The 22,576-nt window shown below is 36.0% G+C and overlaps 1 protein-coding gene across 5 annotated transcripts in view; it reads right to left on the bottom strand.

The window, feature by feature from the left end:
* ntng1a (netrin g1a) overlaps nucleotides 1–22,576 on the bottom strand; it is a 92,414-nt gene that overhangs the window by 29,663 nt on the left and 40,175 nt on the right. For all 5 annotated transcript variants that reach the window (XM_042751590.1, XM_042751593.1, XM_042751589.1 and 2 more), the window contains exon 3: nucleotides 18,701–19,344. In XM_042751590.1, the coding sequence (XP_042607524.1) occupies nucleotides 18,701–19,344 (644 nt within the window). The remainder of the gene's footprint in view (nucleotides 1–18,700; nucleotides 19,345–22,576) is intronic.

The following is a 22,576-nucleotide window of genomic DNA, read 5'->3' as shown; positions in this document are numbered from 1 at the left end:
AGGTTTAGGAGTAGGGTTATTGTAGGGGGAGACAGTATGAAACCCATTTTCTCTATGGAATGTCACCCTAATGATAGGAAAACCTGTGCATGTGTATGTGTGTGTACCTATTTTCTTTAACCGTATTCTGGGGACAAATTGGTACCCAGAAGTAAGCAAAACTTGACAAATTCACCTAAAACCTCCCTTTGAGGACGTCCTCATTTGTAAAACTGTGTGTTGTGCTACTTGTGAACATACAGCAGGACACAAGGGAGAGGAAGTGATCGGAGATTGATCAGCGATGTATCAGAAGAAGGGAGACAGATGGCATAAAATACAGCATTTTGCATTACATTATGCCATGTGATACTGTATATTTGAAGCATTACCATGGTAAAAACTGCACATTACTATAACTCACCCTTCATCTTAAAAATTCAGCTGGAATATAGATTCAGTCATACGGCACAGTGGGGACATTTACGGCATTGACAGTACACTCTTTCACATCACAAAACCTAAAACACACTGGATAAATACATCAAAACTTTGATAACACACTGGATAAATACTTTTACAAAACATTATTGATTTTATGTGAGATATGTAAAGTAAGGTAATGTTAGTGTATTTTCTAACAGGATAATTATTGTCTGTATGACTGTAATTATTTCAGCAACAAAGGTTATTTGAAACATGAATCTTGCATTGTTTGCTCTTGAATGAACTGACTGTTAAAAGTACTAGATTGAAAGAAGATCATACTGTTGTGTTTTGGTGATTAATTCAAATGTTCTCAATACATATCACAATGATCTTGTGTTTCGAAACAGTGATTATGTGGAATAAAAATATGCGCAACTACAATGAGATCAGGTTTTGAAAGTATGACTAGTCGTGTTACAAGTCTGATCAGTTTAAAGTTTTGTACTAAGAGTTTTGAAAATGTACACCTTACTTGTGAATATAGTACCAAACCAAACCAAACCAAACCAAAAAAAAAAAAAAATACTGTAAATTGACTTTTGTGTTCCACAGGAGGGGGAAAATCATATAGTTTTGGAACAAAATAAGATTGAGTAAAAACTTAAACCAAAATATAGACATCTGCTGTGTCTATTGCAAAGAAATTGGAGTACAGGCAAATTGCTATAGTTCTGATATGGGCTCAAGTCCCCAAATGCAGTACTCAGGATTGTAGCCATTCAAGTGTGGTATCCTGGGCTTTTTGAGGAACAATGGCTGAGCTTTTGAAGCAGATGGGAAAACTGCAGTGCTGTGTAGTACTGCTTTCAAACATCCAGTTACTTAGAAAATGTTCAAACTAACACATCCTGGCCAGCACAGTGTTACAATTCTGTCCTTTATCTTTACTTTTTACTATCCATCAGAAATTTTGCTCAGAAGCATCTGAACTTGTTTTCCATTTGTTGAAGATGTTGTCTGAAATTTGATGATGGGTTTGAGGTTTTGGGGTTTGCCTGACTGTTATTCTTCTTGTAGTTGATTCAATGCTGTAGGCCTCCCTTATTTTAGATAGAAAGTTGGTTCAAAAGAGTTTCCCCAAATATTTAAAAGAACCTGATTCCACTTTTTAGGATGCCAAGTTCTTAGATACCTTTGTTTCTTTCAGTCCTGATCTACTTGGCCATCTGCTGCCGGCGCATCTCTGAAACACACGCTTCAAACTGGATGTAGACATCAACCAAAATGAAAGAAGTGAATTCCTGAGGTGAGAAAAAAATTGGCATCATTTACTCAAACTCATGTCATTCCAAAACCTGCAGGCTTTCTTCTGTGGAACACAGAAGAGAAAATAGTCTTATTTTTGTCCATACAATGAAAGTCAATGAGCAAAAAACAACCCAATAAGGATGCCATATCACTTGTTCCACGAGCAGCTTTTGGGACTAACAAATGTCCACAAAAACAAAAAACAGTCCAATATAATTTTCAAAAAGTTCAAACAATCAAATGTCCTTAAGAATACCCTTATTTGTGTTCCACAGAAGAAAGAAGATCGTACACCAAATCAATCACACAACCTTTATAAAAAAAACACTGATCCCCATTTTCAAACTCCAGATCTTGGTTTACTTCCACATCACCCTTTTCTGTATACTTTACTACCCTTTACTTATTTTGTATTTTTTTAATGTCTCTCCACAGCATGTTTCACCAATCCCACTGCATCTGCACCCCACCACCCCCATCAAGGTAAAGACAAATTTTCCCTTCTCTGTAAAGTGTTTACTTCTCCAACCACTGTAAAGTGATTACTTCAGCCAGTTCTGACTCTTTGTGATTGGCTGTGAGCAGTAGCATGTCATAGGCTGACAAGGTAAGGCCTGAGTACCGTACCTCACTCTGAATCTGAGATAAATGAAACAGGGCATCTTGTGTGCTGTCAACACACTCATCCAACAGAGTCCTCCAGACCAAACTGCAACTGCTCTGGAGAACAGCACATGCTGACTCTAATTGCCTCCTGACAAACGCAGACAACTGCTCTGGAGAACAGCACATGAAGTGAGAAGTAAGTGCAATCTCTCTGAGACAGATCTGTGCAACTATTGCTTTTTGCTAAACTGCACAGACTTGACAGCCAGAGAAGTAACATTCAGGGACAGCTTAATGCTTTGGGGAGCCAAAGATGACCATCTGAGAAACCAACAGACTCCTCTGAGTTCAACTAGATGTAACAATACTTACTAAAAACAGTTGGTAACAACCTGCACCACATTAACCCTCTCACTCAACTGCTAATGAGCCACAAACATGACAATTCAAGTGGCCTTGGTGGATTTTTAATGGATATTCTTTACTCTAAAAAGAGGACTGTGGCTGTTGTCTAAGGCTCTAGGCTCACAATTATCAGAGCTTCACATTTGCTAAACAACAATGTTAGCAGGATGCAGTGAGGAGCTAAATTGGAATAAATCTGAATGACCCTGAAGCCAAATATTGCCACTGGAATTACAACACTCTATCTACAATTCATTTAACAATTTAAAGAACATTTAGTTGCCCCACTTTTGTTTTATGCAGCAGTCACAAGCTATTACAGATTGTTAATGTAAGCCTCAAGACATTCATATTATTCAGGGGCCAGTGAACTAATCACAAGATAAAGAAAAGCTAGAAAAACTGGAGAGGCCAAATCTGTTCTGGGCTAATTCAACCCAAAAAGAATCTAGGAATTTCAAAATTTCTACTCGACAGACAGGCTTATTTTGTTCTAGTCTAGCTCATGTAAAACATACATGACATATGACAAATAAAAAAAGACGTATAAAAGTATGAAGGCGCTTGATCAAAAGAAATGAGTTTAATAAAAATGGTAAATCATCAGGCTGCTGCATAAATTTGTATGAAACTTGTCTATTGTATTGGTAATAATAAAGGCAGACTCGGGGAGGGTTGTGAGATAAATGTCAAGGAGATTCTGCTAAAATGAAGCAAAAATATTCCTTCATTTCTCCTTGAGCATAACTTTACCAGCACCAAAGTGTTTTCATTTCTTTCTAGCACTTTCAATTTTAAAAATAAATTGAGAAGCTAAAATGTAGTATCTGCATACCTAATCAAAATACTTCTAAATAAAACTGATAATGATGAAGGTATCATACAGCACTAGAAGTGGAATTTACTGAATTGCAATTCAAAGAAATAGAACACTGATAATAAATTTCAGGAAATTAAGTGTTCCTCCACCCTGGTCCACAAAAGTTAATTGATTAAATATGTTAAAATTGTCACATTTCTGTTATATTTGGTTTGGTTTCTCTGCGTTCCAGTTTGCCTGGGTTCTCTTGTTTGCTTCCATGGTTTTTGATTAATTAGCTCCACACCTGTTTCAGTTCTCCCTAATTACATTTCCAGTATTTAAGTCCTGTGTTCTGCCCTGGTCCTTTGTCTGTTTTTTGTTTGGATATATTATTAAATTATATCATTCATTTTTGGATTATTCCTGTGGTATGTGCTTTTACTTGCACAAAACCATTACAAAAATATATCTTAAATATATAAATAAATATAGATTTTTGTATTAAGATATGCTGTATCACAATGCAATTAATGCAATGCAATGTATCTATGTATCTTCCCTACATTCATATTTGAATTGAAATTATGCTTTCTGTTTGCTACCTTAATTCAAATTCAGGAATTGAATTGAGATCTTTTTCAATTTAATTCTGTATTGTATGATTGGTAAAACTGCTCTACAAGTTTCTTAAAAATTTACTAAATTTGTTTGGAAAAGAGTCATTGAATCCATTGTAAAATGCAAAGAGAAATAACTTCCTATTCATCTGCAGATCCCCACTACAGTTTACAAAGCATCTCACAGCACAAGCACCAGAAAAGCCCTTTATAAGCCTGACAGCCGAGCTCAACACATGCCAGCCATGACCATACAGACGACATGGCTCTCTCTGATGGAGTATCACTGCGGGAATTCGTTTTAAGCAAAACTCACGAATCTGGCTTTACACAGCCAATCTGTTGTCTTGTTTCACGTCCCTTTCACACCACTGCAGCAAACAGCTTGTGTTTCGGTATTATCATTCTGGAAAAACAAGGGTTTGTGACCTTCTTCGATTGCTGAATGTGTAGCTTGGCAGATGAGGGATGTATTTAAATCTTAATGTGTCGGGTCTGAGGGAGGCGGGTGAGGGGAGGTCGGAGGATATCTGTGCTGTAATGATGCATGGCTGTATGGGGCTGGTGAATTGGCCTGGCTCAGATTGCCAAGTTCTCCCCAGACACTCTGATTAAAGACTCTTAATCCATCATCAGTGGCGGCCTGAACCGCACAGATGTGCCCAGGGTCAGAGAGCAGTCCGCGATCGGAATCCTACATCGCTCTGCGTCTTCATCTGTCCCATACAACAGGCATCAGCCCAGAGAGATGGGAGAAATATTAGATGCAAGCATCTCATAAATTCTTAGCTAAAGCGCCTTTAGACAGAATAGATGTTCAGAACGAATGTAAAAGCTTCCCACGCATAGCTGATTGAAAGAAACATCACTGTAATCTAAAACAGGGTGACATATTTGAATGTTATGTGTCTGTGTGAGGGGGGTGTGGGGTTATCAGAGGCAGAGATGTTGAGTGAAGGTGAGGTCAGTTAGGGGATTACTCATAGATATCCGTCAATACTGATATTAGGAGTGACCAGACCTCCCCCACTTAGCAATTAAATAGGTCATGCCTATGAAAGCAGATGCTGTCAACTAAAATAAAAAAATAAAAATAAAAAGGTACAAATTATTTCATAACACTGCTCTTACAGTTTTTGTGAACACAATATTGCCTTATTCATTAAACCTTCCTATGAGTAAATACAGAGAAATCTGCACTCCAAAAATGAGCTAAAGCAACACCATCTTGGACATTTTGTCATAACTTAATTTCATTATGTTGTATATATTTTCATTGCTAACTGGGCAGTGGTTTTGTAGTTCCCAGCATGCTTTGCATGGGACTGCATTAGGAAAGTAAATGTTGAAACCATGTGTAATTTTATTCATTTTCAGTAAAGATAAAACTAGTTAGTGTTTAATGTTCAGTTATGATGTAGAATAATATGTTTTCTGAGTTTTAAACTAATTTTAAAATAAGTCCTTTTTTAAACAAGCTCATTAAACAAAATATTTGTTGAGTGTGCACATAAAATGGTCCTTCTCAAAAACTCTCTAGTCCCTAATCCCCTCACATAAAATACAGGTATGTGAAATTATGTGAAATACAGGTATGTGAGTTACCTAAAACTATAATAACAATAATGATAATAATAATGATAATAATAATAAATATATACATTTTGAATAAAATAAAATAAAATAAAATAAAATAATAAAATAAAATAAAGTCATTTATTTTCAGATAGTTGCCAAAGTATCATAACTCATTTTCATTGTTTATATTGATGTATTAAAATAACTAAAACTAAAATAAAATTAATTTAAAAAGTATATATACACATAATTAAAAACAACTAAAACAATAAAAAATAAAAATGACAAAAACATTTTGAAAATTTCATTTTGTTTATGTTTCATGAATGAGGCCAGATATAATCAAGGACTTTAACATTTAAGATGGACTTTGTACAGAGCAAGATAGTGAATAATGATGGCCCAAACTTTTCTCTTCAGAAAAAATTACATAAACTTAACCCTGATTTTGACTCATTAACATAATAATTCTTGTGTTACAGTGCTAATCTGAAGGGAGACTAATAGCTTTATTCCAGTTAATGGCTTTGAATGGGATAGGGATTTTGTTGGAACCTCTAAATGGGATCAGCCTTTCCAGGGTAACACTGTGGCTTTGCGCTTTAAAAATCCTCCCATCACCTCAGTATCAGCCCTGCTTATGGTGCTAAGCTGTGTATACATGTACGTGCATGCATGCATTTTTGTGCATGTGAATTTGCACATGTCAGTGACAAGGGACGTCCATCTGCATGTGTTGATTTTTCACACTAAGTTTGCATAAAATACGAATTCACTGAGGTTTTCTACCCTGAAACACATAATTAATCCATTTGTGTTGTGATTGCACACATGTTCCTTTGCTGAGCGCTCTGTAAAGGAGGAGGAACAGAATAAGGGCTGTGCCATCTGTGAGTGATCAGGTCAGAGAGAGATAAAGAGAGAGACACAGACAGAGACGGTACGAGTGAGTGGAATGCAAATCAGCTCTGCTTGGGAGGAAGGAGTCTTTGTGTCAGTGAGAGAGAAATGTGCATCTAAACAACAAACAATAATCACACAAACAAATATTCACAATAAATAAAAACAATAATTCCCAAGGCACTTTCACAAAATACACATGAATCACTGGTCACATCAGCTGCATTTAATGTGCACATGAAATGACTGATTTCAAAGTCGATATGTGCTACATTTGTGCTTGTAAACACTGGCCCTCTGATCTGCAAATTGCTGGGGAACTATATATATATATTATTTAATTAATCTTAATATATGATGTTGTCAACACTCTTTTAAGACCTTTTTTTTTAAGTAAAACATAAGCAGCAGGTTTTTATTTTTAAAGCAACTGCAAAAAATTTCACCCTTTTGATTTTGAAATATTTTTAATCGCATGTGAAATGAGTAGCTGTACTATGACTGCACTGCATCTCGTTTCTATACAGAATGTATGTTTATCGACATATCAATATTAGCCTATATTATTATAATGTTTAATGTCGATTTTCCACTAAGCATCTAGGCAAACTGGAGTATTAGGAGAAAAAAAAAAAAAAAAAAAAAAAAAAAAAAAAAAAACTCCTGCTAGGATTTTGCCCCTTTAAAATAAATGTCTGTCTTCAGTCTAAGCAGAGGATATTGTTTAAGAAGGGTCAAAGAGTTTACAAAATAGGCAGACCGGTTTGCTAACACCCTCTAGGCTATGTCTGTCTCTCCTCTGACTGAATGTGCTGGATCAGGCAGTCGCTGGTAATCAGTAAGGGTGTCTAGAGGCATCCAGACGTTCAGCATGTTATCATTAACACAGTTCTTAGTCAGTCAGCAGAGTCCCAAAAGACACAACATTCTCTTCACGGAGAAGCGAATGCATTTCCCAGTCACTGGATGGCTGCTACATTATTGATAAGTCAAAGTGGTTCAGCCGTTCTTCTTACTTAATGTCAAACAGGTGAAATAATTATCAGCATGTTTACTAGAATGCTGGTTGCTCAGGTCTGACAAATCTGGAAAGCAACCACGAAATGTTGGGTAGAGCTTTTTTTCTTTCTTTCTTTTACAGATTTAATGAGGACAACAGTCAGTCTCATGAGCTTGGTTTCTTTTTGATGGACTTTCAAATACATATTTTAAATCAGTGGTGGATGCGTGTTTATTCATGCATCAAGCAAAACTTCACCTTCTGTAAAACAAGTGAAGGAGAAACCACCCAAGTCACAACACTGACAGACTTTATAATTAGACACATACAAAAATGCTCAAAGCAACATGTAATTTTCATATGATTTAATTATAATAACAGCTCTGTTCCAAAACCTAGTGAGCTATTTACCTAGACAGCAGTCACCAGAATTCACTGACATGCTCAATGAAAAATTAAGATAAATATTTATTTTAAATACCAGCAATATCATAAACTTGTCCTTCAGTACTTACAAGTATAAATAAAATTATTTCAAAATAATTATATTTTTTTCTTTGAAATAAATATTTTCTTTAGTTGCTGCCTAGTTAGAGTTTCCCATATATAAAACAATACCTGCAGTGTCAGTAGTACTGACTCCATGTACTGTGTGACTGACAAATGGTACTTTCTGACACAGTAGGTATTTGCCAGTACATATGGCGGTGAAATGTAAAAAAATAAATAAATAAATAAATATATATATATATATATACCCTAACCCATCTTTGAAAAAAAAAAAAATTATTTAATTCATTTGTTACTATTAATGCTATTATGATAATATAAATAAAACATACAGGTTAAATATTAGGTTGCTATTAATTAAAATTTATATAAAGATGGTACTGGTGTCAACTGCATTTTTTATTTTTTTTTATCAGGACAAACCTAATATATTTTCAATAAATGAATGTCAAAATGACCAGATGACAGATGCCTGCTCTCCTTAGTTCTTAAACATCACCACAAAATCGTGGTATTTGATTGACGTTTCCTCCAGGGTATGCACTAAGATTAGTTTGCCATCATAAATTGCTCCTTTATAATTCATAAAATCAATTGGCCTGACAAACAAAGAGCATGCCAGCATTTTTTTTTTTTTTTAACAGGAGCTAATTATACATGTGAACTGCAGAATGATTCACATGGAACAGAGATAGATTAGCCCTCCCCCTTTCAATTCTGACTAAGCATGGCAGTCACACATCAGCCCAGCATGACACACACACATGCACATACACACATCTGGGACCTGGCAGCTGGGCTACCCAGATACGGTGCTTTCTGCTTCTGTTTTGCCACACAACCCTTCTCCTCTGCTCTCCCTCCTTCTACTTCTCATTTTTTCTACCTCTACGGACTGCAGGTGCTCTACTTGGGGAACTCTCAAAGCAGTGGGTATCTTATTATGGCAAGGCAATGGTGGAGAGAGACAGAACAGTGAGCCCCATGTTCTCAGACAGGAAATGCTGGGCAATATGTGAAGTTCTTTGTATGAAAGCTGGTGAAAACCACAGGCTGTGAAACACCAACAAGCAGATCTGTTATCCGTAAATAGGTTAAAGAGAGTGCAGAGGTCGGGCAGAGACGGGGGAAGAGTTGCAAAAGCAAAACAAATAGATTAACTGAGAGATTTTCTGGACTGCAGTAGGGCTGGTCTGAATACCATTATTTTTTGAGCTTCGAAGCTTCGGTAGTAATCAACACCGAATATTCGAAGCTTCGGAGGGAGGGGGCTGAACATATTCTTCTCTCTACACCGGACGCCGTACCGTGACAAAATACAATAGAACAGGCGTGGCCAATAAAAAATTGTAAACACCACCAAAATACTCAAACAAAAATAGATATCAAATTAACCAGAATAATTAAAAAATTTAATTTTTTTCAGATTTTCTAGACTATTTTAAGCCGTAAAGTAAGCCATATATGTTATAAAATTCCGCGCATGGCTTTAGCAGGCATGTATACATGATACTAAGCGGGGCAAATGGTGCCTGAGACCTCCCAAGCTGAACAGCGCCCCACAATTTTGCAACCACCTCTCTCCACCAAGACGATATCAATCCGCTTCAGCTATATGTCTGCATGTCTGTTTTTTTTTTTTTCTGTTTGGAGTAGTGGATCAAATTAACAAAGTAGGCTATACATGAAATCCTTTAGTTTAAATGTGCTCACATCGTGAATAGCCTTTATATGGTTCTGTTGTGTTTGTTTTGTTTATTCTGAGAATAGACATATGATCTCCTTTCCTCACCCGAATTGCTCCACAACTTGTAAAATTCGAAATCAACATTTGGAGGTGATAAATACTATATTAATGCTATATTAATTACTATAGGAATTAATATAAATATTATACAGCATTATATGCGTGTAACATTACTTCGAGCCTGTCAATCAACATTAGCGTACCACCCACAGGATAACGCAAGGACATCTCTGCCAAAATTTTCTCCTCATGTGTTCAGAGATTAGAATATAAAGCTTATAAAATGTTTTTCATATATTAGTGCTATGACCCAGAATCTGCCCCACCTAAATTTACGGTCAGGAGCCGCTACTGCAATAGAACCTATTATGTTGTCTACACTGGATGCTGTGCCACAAATTCCAGATAGTAAACTGCTGCTGTGTTGTATTTATGAAGTACTGACACAAATTTCAAATGATTTTCCATGGTCACTTTGTCACGTCCAGTGTAGACAGACTTTAGCTGTTGCGGCGCGGCGCTACATGACAACTGTTGCGTCCGGTGTACACATGGTGTAATAAAGTCAGGAATCTCTGTGTGTCTGTCTGTCTGTTTGCATTTTTATTATGTTGAGAACCATTCATCCAATCGACTTTACACGTGGCGGGTGTGTTGCTGCAGACCCAAGGGAGTGCAGTGTCACATTTTGGTGCAATATGGACACGCGACACGTTCAGAATGAATAAACTTTTAATAAACTACAGAACAGCACGAGCCTAAAGCAGTGTGTCTCACCCGGGCAGAGCTTATATGCTCCGAAAATGGACACTGCACTAGTGATACAAAACACATAGGTCTGTTAAGAGCAATACTTTTAATATAGACAAAGTATTATCAGGCAGGCTACTGTAGTTTTTTTTTTTTTTTTTATTATGACTGCCGTATTCACAAGTATTTTCCAAGCAAATTAAGTGCACATTTTTATCATGTGTAAAATTACTGATTAACATGGCAGATAAAAGCAGCTTGTTTTTTACACCAACAATATACTATAGGCATAGCCTACTTCTTACAGAACTCAAAAGATCTTATAGAAGATTTTTCAAACTTGATGTGCTGTTGTTGTAGGCCAGTTTCAAATCGCATATTTGGCACACTGTCTTTGTCTTGTCCTCACTCAATTTAAAGTGCTCCCACACAGCTTCCAGATGAACTGAATCATGACGTTGATGACGTTCACTCATGGGCGATTCATATTCAAGCATGACTGAGAACCGTTTCGCCGGGGATGCCAGGTGTTCAAAAAAAAAAAAAAAGAATATTTGAATCTCAAAATTGAAAATCGAATGCCAACCCACTGAACGAATATTCGAATAATCAAATATTCTGGTCCAGCCCTAGACTACAGGAGTGTCAGTGTTTCTGTTTTGTGACTTGTTAAGATGCTTTAAATTAGCTTTTGCAGGTCTAATGGTAACGGGCTGACAAGCCAGGTGTCACCTTCCATTACCTTGAGTGATGCTACCTGTCTGCTGTTCTTTCATTCTGAGAACTACAACTGCCTGCTTAAGATCAACAGAGAAGATGAGTCACAAAAATATACTATTAGGTTTTTGCAAGAACAAAAAAGCAAACAAACTATTTACTTTATTTTATTATTGTTCTTGTTTTTATTGTTATAAATGTTTTTCTTAAAATGGTTCTAACAAGCATCTACATGAAAACTCTTTATAAAACATGGATGAGGAGTGCTAAAAAGGGGCAGTGGTCTTCAAAATCAAGGTCATTTAGGCAGATGTGGACAGGTATAAGCAGATGCAAAGAACTACATGACTAAATGCGCTCATCAATCATGGGGAGAGCAGAGTAACTCTGAGGAATTGGGGGAATTAATCCTTCACCTGCATTTCGTTTAATTCCAAAATCGTTGAAAGGAGAAGTCAGCTAATGCACTTTTATGAGTAAGAGGGAGCAGAAGAAAGCAGTGAGAGAGATGACTGTGAATTCTGGGAGACTGAGAAAATAAGATGGACATTTCTTGAGTTGGCTCAAGGGATGTAGTGACAACAGCTATGTATCTGCAGGGTCAAGTGTGTATTTTTACACATTAAATTGTTTTCTTAGCTCAGTTGATGCCTGGAAATGGCGTTTGTGAATAACATGATGACTGGATGATGAATGAGGTGCCAGAATCAATTGGGTGTGTAATTACACTTCATCATTTGGATCCCTTGTGCTCTGATTCTGCTTCTCACAGTAGAAACACACACACACACACACACACACACACACACACAAAAAAACACAAAAACAAACACACACACACCAAAACAAAAAAAAAAAACACACACACACACAGTCTCAGATTAACTGCCTGGGCAGCAGCTTCCTGATGTGTCAATGGTGTTAAGAGGTCAAATGGAATATATCTAAATCGGTGTCCATATCAACCGATATAAAAAGTTGCACTGGAATTCTTCCATTTCTGTAACAATAGCACAAAATCAAACGCTTTAAATAAAATCAGAGAAATGCAAATCGGATTGCAATCATCTGAGTCCGGGAGGTTTTAACATGATTAGATTAAGTTTTGTGGTGAAAGAGCATGTGGAACAGAAGACTGCTGAAACATCAGATGACCGGACCAATGAAATGTGCTGATGTGGAAGAGCTGAAGTGCCGAGCGCAGCACATGAGATGGCAAGAGGAAGATACAGAGCGGAATGACTTATTCAGGAAGGGGTGTGGGTGGAGGGGGGATCTCGAAATTAGCACAAATAGATTATCTGTCCTCCGGTTCCTGGCCTCAGCACGGCCCAAGCAGCCCAGAAAAAAAGAAAAAGAGATAAACACATTGACTTCTCGGCGAACGACTGCCTGTCCGAGCAGCCAAGGAGGACCGCAATTAAACGATCAATCAACGTATCATCGATCCCCGAGGGAGACAACTGTATCCGGACCTAACAAAAAATGCAACGGTTTTGCACAGATAACAGAAAAGCATTTGAAATGGACTAACAGCTCTATTTCTTGTGTAAACATAGACATTTACACATGATCATATCAAGAAAATATTGTTTTTTTTTTTGTGATATGTTTTTTACTTTAAAACACTTTGTTATTATTTGTAATACATTATGTTGATTGAAATGTTTAACTTATATATATATAAAAAATAAAGAAACACGGACAAAGAAAAGTATACAAATAAAAAAAGAGAGAGAGAGAGAGAGAGAGAGAGAGATGGAGGGAGAGAGTGATAGAGAGAGTGGGTAAATATATGTAAAAATGTAAAAAAATATATATTTTTTTTTCATATTTAATATATACATACTTCCTCTTTCAGTGATCATATCAAGACTTTTTTTAAAATAAAGAATAATAAAAATGTTTTTTATTAATAAAGAAATGTCAAAAAGTTAATAAGCCACTGAAAGATCTGCTTTGTACTCCCGCAACTACTAAAACACAGTTAATGCTGATCTGTAAGATTTGCAAATTCAATTTCTGTCCTGACTGTTAATGATGTAGCACACAACGATGCATCAATCTAAAAAGACAGCATGACTGTTGTGATTCATAAATTAAAAGATTGTCTTTTAGACATGGCTGTTGAATGAGACATTTACACCCCTCTTTATCTTCACTGCAAGCTAACCAGGAACAGTAGGAGTTTTTGGTTCTCCTGCAGAGACTTTGGTTGAGAGAGAGGGCTGATGTATAATGCATACATTATACATCAGAATGAGTGAGGGCCAGCAGTGTGTCAGAGGAGACAGAGTCAGACTCAAGCTGTTCCTCTAGGAGCCTGCTTCATCCCTCCTTTAATTACACTCTATTGATCAAACACAGATGGAGGGGAGAATGAGGGATGAAGTAAAAGAAAGAAAGAAAAAGAAAGACATGGAAGGACAGGAGAAAGAAATATTGGGTGTAGTTTTCAGACTGAGAGGGAGATAAATAGACTATTACAATTGCTGCAGTATCTAGCAAATAAATTTAACTGAGCGATAAAAATGTAACTGAAAATGCAAAATAATTATAATTCATATAATTATACTAAAATACTGTTAATGCTTTATATTTATAAATATATAGAAAGAATATAATGCATAGAAGATATAATATAGTCTATAATCTAACAGGTTGTATAGTGACTTTACAAAGCCACCTCAGATGAAGGAAACTTAAAAACATACATACTTGACCCTCATAACAAAATATGATATTAAATCATTATTATTAAATATGGCATCTTCACACAACAAACGTGTACCAAAGTGTACCTTTTCCTCACTTTTCTTTCATTTTGCTGACCTACTTACAGTAGCTCTCCATTCTAGGGCTGCATCTCGGCTCCTTTGTTTCATACCGATATAGACTGAATCTCTTCTGAGATCAGGAATTCCTGTGCTTGGGGTCATCTTCCTCCTACCAGACACTATTGGCTCAAGCACCGTGAGGCAGAAACACATTTCAGGGGATGAAGGAGCGTATGCTTCCTCTGAGTATGTGTAGGGAGATGAATCATGATTCTCCATGACAGGGAGGCTCAGAGAAAAACCCACAACAATGAGCATGCTGCTGAACTCTGGATTACCTTTTTAGAAACAAGACGACAAGTCACTGCTCTCATAAATATCCGTCAGAGATGACACTCACCGATCATCACTGTGCACCATTAATGAGAACACAGCCTTGAGGGAGGTTTAAAATGTACAGCCTTCTGTGATCAACTGTCATCTTCAACCACTAACAGGTTTAGAAACATTCACAAATTTAACACATGGCATTGTACACTGTGATGTAAAGTTTGCTGTAAATTACACTTTCTCTGCCTACTTTCCGCAGTCTAATTCCTCTATAATAAATCAATACAATTGCTATATTTTACTAAAAAATTGTGCAGAATATGCTGTACTATGTGTAAAATTAAAAAAAATAATAAAACAAAATAATAATACATTATTTAAATTATTATTAGTAGTAGTATTTGTACTTCTGGTGTATTAACCCTCTGGAGTTGATTAACGCGGATATGCGTTTTGTGGCATATTCTCCTGATAAGACCGAAAAGAACTTAAATTACACTTTCAGTTTTGATTATACAGATAAGTGCAATACATCAATCGAATCTGTAAAGGGTCAACTTTTATTTGTATACACACATAATAACAACAAAACTTTGTGCATTTATAAAATACAGAAAACATACAGAGTGTGCTGTCTGCCGCCTTGGTTCTGCGTGATCTTCATTTAGAAATGTGTCATTAAAATGAACTGTAACTCAGCAAATACTCAACACAGAGACATGAGAGAAAGAAGGCTTGACCCAGCAGAGATCATAAACATGAGTAAGTCTTTTTTATTATTAATCTACTTGTATTATTTTTCATATAACTTGTACACATTTTACTACTTAGACTTTTTCCAAAATATAATTCCTGACTAAATGTATAATCAAGTGAAACATTATGAAGTTTTATTTACATCACCTCAATGTTTCACGATGGCAGGATGTTTTTTTTTTTATTTATTTTTTATTTTTTTATGTTTTAACATATAACATAGACAGCAATATGATATAAAAGTAATATGAGGTATGTGCCAGGTATGTGATGTTCATTTATATATTTCAACATGACACAATACCAGTCAAAACTTTTGAACAGTAAGATCTTTATTGGTTTTGTAAAGAATTCTCTTCTGCTGACCAAGCCTGCATTTATTTGATACAAAATACATAAAGTTGCAATTGCTAAAGCAGTAATATTGTGAAATATTTTTACTATTTTAAATCACTGCTTTCTATTTGAATATATTTTAAAATTAAATTTATTCCTGTGATAAAATCTACATTTTCAGCATCATTTCTCCAGTCTTACTCCAAGTGTAACAATATACACTATACCATTCAAAAGCTGGGAGTCAGTATATATAGAAATTAAAACTTATATTTAGCACACAAGTGATGATAAATACAATTGATAAATACAATAATCATGTTACAAACTATGCTGTTCTTTCAATTAATCAATATATATATATATATATATATATATATATATATATATATATATATATATATATATATATATATTATATATATATATATATATATATATATATACAGTACAGACCAAAAGTTTGGAAACATTATATTTTTTAATGTTTTTTGAAAGAAGTTTCTTCTGCTCATCAACCCTGCATTTATTTGATCAAAAATACAGAAAAAAAAAAACAGTAATATTGTGAAATATTATTACAATTTAAAATAATGTTTTCTATTTTAATATACTTCAAAACAATCTATTCCTGTGATGCAAAGCTGAATTTTCAACATCATTACTCCAGCCTTCAGTGTCACATGTAACATCCAGTCTATCACATGATCATTTAGAAATCATTCTAATATTCTGATTTATTATGAGTGTTGGAAACAGTTCTGCTGTCTAATATATTTGATGAATAAAAGGGTTAAAAAAGAACTGCATTTATTCAAAAATAAAAAAAAAAAATTCTAATAATATATATTCTAATAATATATTTTTCTTTACTATCACTTTTTATATCAATTTAACACATCCTTTGCTGAATAAAAGTATTGCTTTTATTTTTAAAAAAAAGAAAGAAGAAAAAAAAAAATTACTGACCCCAACTTACTGACCAGTAGTGTATATTGTTATTACAAAATATTTATATTTTAAAAACATAGCTTCTTTTTCTTTTCTTTTTTTTACTTTTTATTCATCAAAGTGTCCTAAAAAAAAGTATCACATGTTCTGAAAAAATATTAAGCAGCAGAACTGTTTCCAACTTTGATAATGAATTATCATATTAGAATGATTTCTAAAGGATCATGTGATAATGATCCTAAAAATTCAGCTTTGCATCACAGAAATAAATGATAATTTAAAGTATAATAAATTTAAAAAACAATTATTTTAAATTGTAATAATATTCCACAATATTACATTTTTTTCTGTATTTTTGATCAAATAAATGCAGGCTTGATGAGCAGAAGAAAACTTCTTTCAAAAAAACATTAAAAATAGTAATGTTTCCAAACTTTTTTTTGACCTGTACTGTATATATATATATATATATATATATATATATATATATATATATATATATATATATATATATATATATATATATATATATATATAACAAATGTTTTTATGAGTAGCAAATAAGAATATAAGAATGATTTCTGAAGTATCGTGTGACTGGAGTAATGATGCTAAAAATTCAGCTTTGAAAGTCAGCTTTGATTGTTCCTAACAAACTGTTTAACTGCAGTCACAAGTGAATCTCAAGTTATTTTGTGGAATAATTAAATATATTCTAAATAAACTACAAACATAAAAATATATAAATGTATTATATCTAAACATTCTTTATTGTAACTCTTCCATCTCAGGTGTGAATCACACTAATATTGATGGTCAATCACGCCTACTCACATATGCCCTTTCGAAACAAAAAGTGTCTGAGAAAATGATATACATTTATTTTGTCCTCACATTCTTTCTTGTAACTCTTCCCTCTTGGTCACATACCTGGCTGAATGGCTCATTATGCAGCTCATTATGTGGGTCTTTGTCTTCTCAGGTGTGAATCACACAAATATTCATGATAGTTGATGCCTACTCGCATATGCCCTTTTGAAACAAAAAGTGTCTTAGAAATTTTAAATCAATCTATTGTTTTCCGTGAGTGAGTAAACACGATGAATTTCACATCATTTTGAAGCAAAAATTCTAGGCTACAAGCTCCAGGTTTGACAGTCTTGTGAACAAATGTTCTGTATGTGTTTTATGACCTTATTTCAGTGACTTAAAAATTGTAGTTTTTCACTAACCATGCATAAACGTTGTTTTCTCAAAAACACAATCATGTACATACATGCAATTTACATATTATTGTAGCCCAGTTTGTACTGAGTACAGTGTTTTTAGACTTTAGCCATATATATGTTTATAAGCAACTGAAAAAAGAAAAACAAAAAGTCAGGGGATGTCAAAACTTCTCTGTTACCACTAAAACCACTCACACCCCACACTATTAAAATGACCCCAGAGGGTAAAAATTAAACCTACTTTAAATACTTAAAATAGGCTTTCTTTGAATGAATGAGCATTCTTATTATTGACCTCTGACACTAATGTGATGAACAGGCTGGGATAGATGCTGAACTTACTGTAATCTTGTCTCCTTGTCAAGACAAAAAGAAATGAACATGTAAAGGTGAGATGAGATGGAAGCGGGTATGGCCCCTGATACATGTATAATTAGAGAATGAACTCCTGTTTATAGCCTTGGTGTCAGAACTGCGATTTTCACAGTTTTGAGATTGATCACAGGGTGTCAAATTAGAAAGTATATTTCAGAATACTGCAAAAATTCCTGACTATGCAAGAGTTTAGTAAAACATGAAGAACAATCTAAAAAAGTGTTCTAATTTCAATAAGGTTCTCATTCTGGAAAAACACACGCACTGAAATTAAAGAGTTAATGAGAACAGTAGTTTTTGCTTGATTCCCAAAGTACATATTTGCACTTACACTAAATGTTTCCCCCAGATCTTTTTTATGTATTGTTAAAAATAATTGTAAGACCAATACGCTGTAGTTCTGTCTAGCTGTTTAAATAAATAAAGCCTATGCATAAAACATTCCTCTAAAAATATAAAGTGATGTACACCTACCCTGCCTCCCAAAACACAGAACTACAGAATGAGAAATAGTTTGTTAGGAAAATGAAAAAAAGAAAAGAGCCGAAGGCAACAAACCCCAACCAAAATCTGACTGCAACTGAGTTAAATGTCTTACCTGCCATGTACTTTAATGTCAGAGATGGCGTAGAAGTATCTGGAAAGGTTGTTCTCATCCACCATGGTGGCGCCCGTGGCAGGCCTGAGCAGACGTATGCGCAGGTCAGTAATGGTGAAAAAGTCTCTCAGGTTCTTCGTTGTGTCCAGTTGTCCATACAGCGAGGCCATATTGTGCAGCTTGGGGCCGGCGAACAGTGCGAAGCGGTCTTTGATTTCGAAGCGTACAGTCTTGTCGTTTTTCCACACATAACCTCTGGAATATTCCTCAGTGCAGATAATGTCCAGCAATGTGTGCTGGGTAATGTCCCTCACCGTTTTGGGCTCCATAGTGAAAGCGTCAAGGCAGTCAGTAGCGTAGAACTGGTAGGGCTGCCAGGTACGTCCATAGTCCAAAGACTTCTCCAGAACCATCTGCTCCGGCCGACCCGATTCAAAAGTGACGATAATATCATCGGTCAGCTCAATGGTCTTGTTCCATGACAGGGTTATGTTGACAGCCAGAGGTTTAGGGTACTTCTTCCAGGAGGTGGACTGCCAGAAAGTGGTGGGGTTGCGGCCCTCAAAGTCGAACATTAGCTCAGGGGGATGGGCTAGCTCTTCTGTGGCTGCATCGCACTCGTTGTTGCACATATAGGGGTTTTCCTACAAGATAAAGAAGACAACAGTTAAGTGAGAATCCAAACAAAAGTGCTTTTAAATGTGCTTTATCACACTGTGTGCAGATTTGGGATATAGGCTGGTGCAGGCTAATGAAATGAAGACAATTTATATTTCAAAGGCACTGGCCTTGGTGGTACATGAGCGATATTATGGACATGAAGCAGTGGTTGAATCTATTCTCCAGCTGTTGGCTAAATCCAGATAAGGACTGGCCATTAAATGCCCAAAGACTCATAGATCTTTTATAGAGCCATTTAAAGTCAAGTTCCCGCATGCAGACAACCAGTAAAACCAGTCTTGTTTAGCACATAATTTATGAGAAGATTATTCCCTGTTTTAAATTCCATCAATCCATGATAATAAAGAACAAGAAAATGGAGTCTCTAAAGAGGTAAAAATGGACAGGAATTCATGTTAAAATGCTCATTAAAAAGAGAAAAATATGAAGGTCAGACTGACAAAATGTGAATAATACACTCTCCTCAAGTCATTCTTTTGCATAAAGGCTACCTTGTTCTGCACCTTGAGGTAAGGTGAAAATTTTTGTCAGCCACCATTGGCAGGTGAAAATATACCACGGATCTGCAATTCAGAAAGAGGCACTGAAACAAGAGTGCTGCTGGTTTGCGTTAAGACCGTATGCCCTAATGTCACTGTACTTTCTACACACTTTAGCAACCTCTCAAACTAATCAGAGTACTGGTATGTTCAGCTGCACCACATGCTGGCATGCACTAAGCAGGGGCTCGTGGGGTTGTTATACTGTCGGGTGGCGTTGGCGTCCTCCAGGAAATACCTCTCAAGAGGAACAAGCTCCAATTTATTTGAACAAGAAACACAGCAGCTGATTAAGTGGGAGATGTCTGTCTCTCTGCGGGAATCCACAGGCCTGGACGCTGGGGAAGAGCATGGTGATAAAGGATAGGTAGAGAAAGGGACTGCAGAGAAGAAAATGAGCGACACAGTGGCAGAGAGGTACACGGGGGGTGGGGGGGAGTGCTTCTCTTAATAGGCTTTTCCTCTTGCCTTGTCCTCTAAGGCAATGTGACAACGAAGACCTGACAACCATTTAACCTCTTAATTCTGACAAAGTGGCATTAATATGCTCTCTAGCCAGTCCTCTACAGCCATGCACATAAGCCTGGAGAATGATCAGACCCACCAGTGAGTCCACATGCCTCTCACTAGACCATCCAGTCAGGAGGGCAGAGCTGTTCATACCTGCTGTTCTATCTCAGTGTGTGCTTCAGGCACTAGCTCTCCTATGAAGAGAAGAACTAATTGGTGTCTACAGCGCTCTATATTTAGCGAGCAAGCATCAATATAACTATTGCTTATACTTGGAGTGTGTGATTAAGTGATTTAAACAAACCCCTTCCCCAAAGATTCATGCTAAATTAAGCTAAAGATTCTGTTTGTGTTTTGAACATGAATGATAACTCCTATTGCAAAGCTTGTTGAGGACAGGTGTGCAATTAATTTTCCTCCTGACAGACAATAAAATAGGAAAACAAATTGCATAGACTTACATTAATGCCATATTTAGAAAGACTCGATGATGGGCAACCACCTAGCAACCACACAAAATTTCCCAGCAGCTGCTTAGCAATGCATTAAAACAAAATCTGAAAACCTGATTTACTGCACAGAAATCTCCAGTCAGCTACTCACAACAAGTTACACATGGGCAAGCACAAGGATAAATCTTTGGAAAAAATGTTTGTACATATTGGGTCAAGTGACAATCAGAACATATTTCCTGCAAGATTCTTAAGTTTTTTGGTCAACTTGCCCAGTTTTATGAAAACAGAAGACTGCAAATGACATAATGTCCACTAAAAATATAATAAGTCACCAAGGCTGGTTATGAGAATAATTATAATAGATAATAGAGAGAGAGAGAGACAGATTCCATAGTAACTATAAAGAACCACCCTAAGCTTTCAAACATTACAGTATCTCCATAGATAAATATATTTAAGGTCCACAATCTGATTTTCTTTCCCTGACACACACACATAGACCTACACTTCGTCACAAGCTTGTGTTATTTTTTTTCATCCACAGGGCAGTAATCTGTAGTGTTGCAGCTGCAAAAGTAAAGGCTGATGTGAGGAAATAGTCTGCACAGTAATACCTTATAGAGATCAATTAGTTGTTGTTTTTTTTTCAGTCACTGCAAACCTCCCATTTATCCGAGAGACATCACCTTTAAATGCAGCCCTTGAAAAGCAAAGTTTCCAGTTTTTTCATGCCACTGAGAGCTTTAAGTAAAGATTAACTCACACATTGACTCACATTAGAAAAACTGACATAGCTGCCACAATGACAAAGATCAGTAATTACTAAATATGTTTCTATTAATCCTAAACTGATAAGGACACCCAGGATACGTGGACCAGGGATTCTAATGGCTGAGTGCATTTGGAAAAGCAGACAGCTTTCTGTGAATTGGTGCTAATGACAGTGTAAGGCTCCAAACCGTGTAAGGTTAATCCCATCCACAAAGAGCTTGATGAAGTCTGATGAAGAAGAAAGAGGGCCAGAGATAGAGAGAAAGCAAGGCGAGAGAAAAAAAAAAGAAAAAAAAGAAAAGAAAGAGAGATGTGCTGCACATGCGCTGGTTCTAATCCGGGCCTGTTGTCCCCATTAAATATGTTCTGGGTAATTTCACACCAACAAACATGCACACAGTTGTCATGAATCACCTCACACTTGCTTCCTAAACACAGCCTTGAAAAACCCACCCGTCCTACAAATGCTGTTTGTCTGTTCAGTGCCTTGCTGAGCGTTTTTCTCATGGCTGATCACACATTGCTGTGGAATGAAGATGTATTATCAAAGCAATAATTTGTCTCAAACAGAAGAGTGCAAATGAAAGCCATGTCAAAAGCCTGCCTTCAACACAATCAACAGTGTATGCTTACACTCGTTAATGACTTCCATTATTTTCCTGCTGATATTCTCACGCATTGCAGGATCAAGAATGAAGGTGCTTTCACATGACTTATGTCAACATTTCGCAGTGCATTGAACTCTGAACAACACTGAAGCATCAACAACTTCGCCACTGCCTGGCATGGAGAGTACTGTAGCATGACTCAGCATTAACTATGACCCCATTTGCCACTGACCATTTGAACTGCAGCCAGTGATTGCAGAGGAACTTGCATGATGTATCAATACATGGGTTGTGCACATAGACTGTATAAAA

This window comes from Cyprinus carpio, chromosome B24 (genome assembly GCF_018340385.1).
Source record: "Cyprinus carpio isolate SPL01 chromosome B24, ASM1834038v1, whole genome shotgun sequence".
Lineage (NCBI taxonomy): Eukaryota > Metazoa > Chordata > Actinopteri > Cypriniformes > Cyprinidae > Cyprinus > Cyprinus carpio.
The sequence above is the reverse complement of the archived record's forward strand: the minus strand, read 5'-3'. Positions and strand labels throughout refer to the sequence as shown.